General features: G+C 44.8%; 1 protein-coding gene across 2 annotated transcripts; it reads right to left on the bottom strand.

Moving 5' to 3' along the window:
* Positions 1–1,016: 1,016 nt before the first annotated feature.
* On the bottom strand, positions 1,017–3,952 carry LOC6610452 (probable serine hydrolase). Of its 2 annotated transcripts, XM_032718031.1 has the most exons (3): positions 2,897–2,976; position 2,660; positions 1,017–2,229 (listed from the first exon to the last, which is right to left on the bottom strand). In XM_032718031.1, the coding sequence occupies exons 1-3, from the start codon at positions 2,959–2,961 to the stop codon at positions 1,207–1,209; spliced, it is 1,089 nt and encodes a 362-aa protein (XP_032573922.1). In that variant the 5' UTR covers positions 2,962–2,976; the 3' UTR covers positions 1,017–1,206. The 2 variants fall into 2 exon arrangements, with proteins under 2 accessions (XP_032573922.1, XP_032573921.1); XM_032718030.1 differs by lacking the exons at position 2,660; positions 2,897–2,976 and adding an exon at positions 3,698–3,952.
* Between the last annotated feature and the right edge of the window lie 1,224 nt (positions 3,953–5,176).

Genomic DNA, 5,176 nt, shown 5'->3' on the forward strand with positions numbered 1-5,176 from the left:
TCGCTTTATCAGCCCACTTCTTCCGCTGCGGCTTCTTCGCTCTGCATTTTTATTGCCGAAACATTAAACATTTATATCCGCTATCAATTCCGTAACGACGGAAAGAGCGTAATCGCATCTCGACTCTTGTCGGCTGAAATTTTCCGGTTCTACCTAATTTAATTTTCGTAGAGAATCGAACCGGAGCCCAAGAACCGGAGCCGAGCAACGTGCATTGGCAATAAAAGCGTTAAATTTGTTTATTTTTCCCAGCCTCGCAAGTCCGCCGGGTATTCTGCCCCCCGCAGGCTACACCGCCTCCCCAGCCAACCAGCCAGTGGGTTTTCGATTTGATTTCCCTGTTTTTCCATCCATCCGCTCTACTGTTTAGAGTGCGGCATACCTTCCGGACCCGCTGGAAATCCGCCCACACGAAGGATGTCCATACCCATATATACGTATGTACACCATATAGCCTCCGCTCCGGGCGCTCCACGTTCCTTTGTTTTTGCTTTACCATTGTTTTTAAGTGGATGCCGGCACCTCCTTTGTTCCTGGTGCATCGGTTGGGTAAAAGTGGGGGCCACCGGCAGTTCCGATGCCCTTATCACTAATGAAGTGGCCAATGAACTGTAGCCCCAAAGATTAAAGCGAAATTAAATGGCCAGCCGAAAATTGATTGATCGAAAAAGGTGCGCAACCCAAACAAGAACACAGAACACCGGCGAGGGAAATAAATGAGAGGAATTATTTAAACCGATTTAGGTTGCGGTTTGCCGTATTCCAATATGTTGTGCGGTCAGGGGTTAAGAGCGATAAAAAGTGTGTGTATCTCACCACACACTCCAAAAGAATAACGTTTTAAATTGGCTTAAATTCACGACAGATGCCACGAACTTTTTCAGACAAGTAGTATATCCTGATATGGCAGAGGATACATGTTCTTTTTTCCACTTTGTGATTATGTGGTGGCCGAAAGTATCAGTTACTAGTTAGCTCAATAGTTGTTTTTAATTAAATCAAATATTATTTATTGCTTAGGCAGTTAGTACAAGCAAAATTTTATTTGAACATCGTATAAAATTGTCTAAATTATTACAAATTATTACTCTAAAGCATTAAGGCTTGAAGAAAGCATCACATGGGCATAATGAAATCAATATCTGGTTTCGCATCGGAAATTTTCGCATCGCGCTGCTGACTGAATCTCAGAGATGCTGGCAGCAGCTATAGGTTGCTTTTTCTCTTCCTCCGCTTGACATTCTCTGAGTCCTCCACGGCCAACTTGAATTCCTTGACGACCTCGGGCAGCTCCTCATCCGCCGCGTCCACCGTCCAATTCTCCAGATGCGGTGGGCGGTGGTGCAGGATGAAGGGATTGATGATGGCCGCCACTCCCTGTGCATTGTTGAGGTGAACGTGGTGGGTGCCCTGCACTTCGTGGAGCTCGAAGTGCGGGTTGTTCTCCCTGAGGATGCCAATCACCTCGTCGCTCTGCTCGTCTATGAAGTTCGACTCGGAGCCCTTGATCACGCAGTAGGGCACATTCTTGATGGTCCTGGCCAGCTCAGCCGCGAAGGGAGGACTCGTGTGGAACTCCGTGTAGTACTTGCAGCGGCCGTCGCGCGAGAAGAAGAACTTGGCCGGGAACTTGGTGGAACGGCTGATGTTGCGCTCCAGGATGTGGCGGCAGTTCTCCAGTTCCACCGAGTATTCGGAGCCCTTGTGCAGGACCTGCTCCAGCTCTGTGTAGGTGTAGGCCGGCGGCTCCTGGCGCTTGGCGTTCGCGAATCGCTCGTCCTCCACCATGTAGCCCTCGATGTTGGTGCGCAGGTAGTCGATCTGCGAGGGGGGCTTCCTATAGCGGGTCTTCACTATGTCTATGCTGACCAGCATGTCGGTGCGATGTGGGTACAGCGAGGCGAATACGAAGCACAGCATGGCGCTCATCGAGTGGGCCATCAGGGACACCTTCTGCCAGCCGTACTCCTCCATTACGCGCAGGATCACGCACAGGTAGTCCACGAAGTGGTAGGCAATCCCCTCGGGCAGCTTCGAGGAGTATCCGTGGCCGGGCAGGTCGATGCACAGCACTCCCAGGTGCTTCGGCAGCAGGGGCAGCAATTTGTCCCACGTGCCCAGGTTGTCCAGCCAGCCGTGCAGCGCCAGGATGGGTCGTACCTGCCGATTGCCGTACCACCTGCCCACCACATACCCCCACGGCATGTCGATGCGTACGTCCATGGGCTCCTGAAATGCACAGAAAGAAATTGCTTAGCATAATGTTCACCTTATATCACAAGTATACTGCACAATTATTATATCATTTCTCCTGGTGTAGGATAGTACCGAGAAAGCGTTGCATGAGGGAAAAAGTTGGTTGCAAACGAGGGGTTTTGGGAAAGGGAGCGGGTTGTCCAGCTTGTTAGCTGTTAATTGCCAGTGGGCAACTTGGTAGCTGCTTTCGGTCCGCTGTCAACCAGTTGGCTTAGATGGGTTTTCGGTTTAGCAGAGGATGCGGAACCGACTGGCCTGGCAGGCAAGAAATGCGCCAATGGCGTTTCCCAAAAACTTCATTTTGGGAATGCTTATTTGCAATTTCCTATGTACCGAACATTTTCGAATGTACAGAGGACTCGTTCAATAAAAAGTATTAAAATTAAACCGGCCGGCAGAATACTCTTATTCAGGTTCTTTGAAGACCCATGTCATATGGCCATATCATTTATCTCCGCCGGTGCGAACTGGTGCGGATTTCCCCATCCCCGAGCGATTTGATCAATTGGTTGGCTGGAAAAAGTTGAAGTGGCTGAAAACTGAGCGAGTTTTTCGGACGGGGACCAGGTGTCAACTGATGGACAGGAGGCCCCGCAGTGCCACTAGCTGCCTGGGCCACAATTTATCATCTAGTTCTTACTTAGTTTCGGCTCCAATCGATATGCGATTGTGTATCCACTGCAATTGACTGATGCTGCTGCACATGCAAACCCCGCAAAGTTCGAACAAATGGATTTTCGTAGTTTGCCACCGCAGAGAAACTTTTTCCGAGCTCGGTTTAGCACGGTCGCTCAACTTGAAAATTAGCGCCAAGCACTTTCAACTGTAACGACATTTTCCGAGGGGCTATATATATATATATATATAGCAGAAGAAGATGGAACGGAGAACTTTTAGAGCATCCGCCCGACAGTTTGATGAACTCCTAATGAGCTAGATAATCGAAGAATACTAATTTGAACCCATTAGCGTACACAAAGCAAAAAGCTGGTGTCAAACAGTAAAGATTTTGCAAACAAAAAGAACGATTAATTGGACGGCAAAGTTTCTATTGTGTCAGGTGTTTGTACTTTTGCCTTTATATTTACAAGTGCAGATTAATATCTTTATGATATGAAGCCATTATCAGCGCTGTTTTCCAGATCATCAGAAGTGGTTTATGACGAAAGTTTTTGCCAGCATTACACTTAACCAGAACAACATTCCGCCGGTAGCTGATGGCTCCAAGTAGACATTGACTTTGATTCCGCATTAGCGGGAATCTTATCAGCTCGAAGAGTCCAAGGCGATAAGAATGCAATTCCGTTCAAAGGTAAGAAATACGAAAGCAAGGGGCAGCTGAACGTGTCTGATCCGTCGATCTCGATAACAGGTCGACTAACGTCTAGCTAATCTTTATAATAGACGCCCGCCGGGGATCCAATCAACTCCATATAATTACCTGTTCATGTGGCTCGTTGGGGTTGCCTCGACCCTCGACATTCGATGTCATTTTAGTTGGCGATCTGATCTCTCCGCGGTGAATAATACAATATAAATCCCAACTAATTCCGACACACGCCGTGTCGGAAAATATATACGCAATGTGTTTGGGGAAACTTTTCTATTTTTATACTATACTAACTAAATTAGTTGAACACTAGCGAGATCGAGCCGAAGCGTAGTGCCCGCCAGCGGGGCATAAACAAAACTAAATCGTAATTCGCCAGAGAAGCCGATTAAATCCCAACTGAGACCGAACTTCAATCAGCGGGGTTTCCTAATCAGAAATCGGGAGAACTGATTTAAGAGAATGGGAACGACGGACCCTATAAACAGACCCTATAAACAGGAGAACTAAAAAGAGCGATCCATCGGAAGCTTTTGGGGGAAGATATATGCTTAGTCAGTTTCGGTTGCGATATGGAATGAGAGAGTCAGTGTCGGTGAGCGGGGAAAAAGCTCTACAAAGCCCCAATGTCATGTATTAACAAAAGAGCGTACTAACAACAAATTTATTACGGATCAAAGGTTAAAAAGTTAAACAAAAAAACAGAAAGCATTGATTGAAATATTGGAATATATCAGCTGAAAAAGTAACAAGTCAACTAAGATATGTTATGTCGCCACTTAACTAATTAAGAATGCATTCTCTAAAGGTAAAAAATTTTTTAAACTGCATTTTTTTATGTTACAACTGACATTTTTTCAACGCACTTGAAAAAAACACAAATTTCATATAGCAACAAACTATATATACAACAAACCTAAATGACACGCCAATTAAATCAAATTATTGGGTTTCGAATAAACAGAGACCAAGGATAACATTGAAATTACAATGCTCATATCGCAAATAATGTGCTCACCCATACAAAATCGAATATTTACCCAGATAAACATAAATATTTATGGATTTCATTTTCCAAAAGTGACTATCAAATAATTGATGCAAACATGCCAAACCTCATAATGCCAAACCAGAAAATAAAACACACTCCAGAATATTGCTTTTTGATCGAACCCCGAAGATAGGTCGAAAAAATGCTCAACTTTTCATATTTTATTATTAATTTTTATGAGATTGGCAGAAAAAGAGCACTCACACATTGCAATAAAATGCAAATGAATTCGATTTGTGTGTTCTTTACGGCATTTTTTACGCAGCCTGCAATCGGTTCAAATATTAATAAACGAGCAAATAAATAAATATTTATTTAGCTCTCGAGGGATGAGATAAAACTTGGCTCTATTTTGTTGGACACAGCGGACAAGTACATATTCAAAAAACCATTGGCCTCTTTCGACAACAGTTTACACAATAAATGTGTTTAGTTTTTGCTAAATGGAAAGCATTTGAAAATCCTATTGCACTCGCTCGGGGCTGTGGCTCAAATCATAAATCTTCATGGACTGCAAATTGAATGTGTTGCCGCGAGTG

The sequence above is a fragment of the Drosophila sechellia genome, chromosome 3L, assembly GCF_004382195.2.
Source record: "Drosophila sechellia strain sech25 chromosome 3L, ASM438219v1, whole genome shotgun sequence".
NCBI lineage: Eukaryota > Metazoa > Arthropoda > Insecta > Diptera > Drosophilidae > Drosophila > Drosophila sechellia.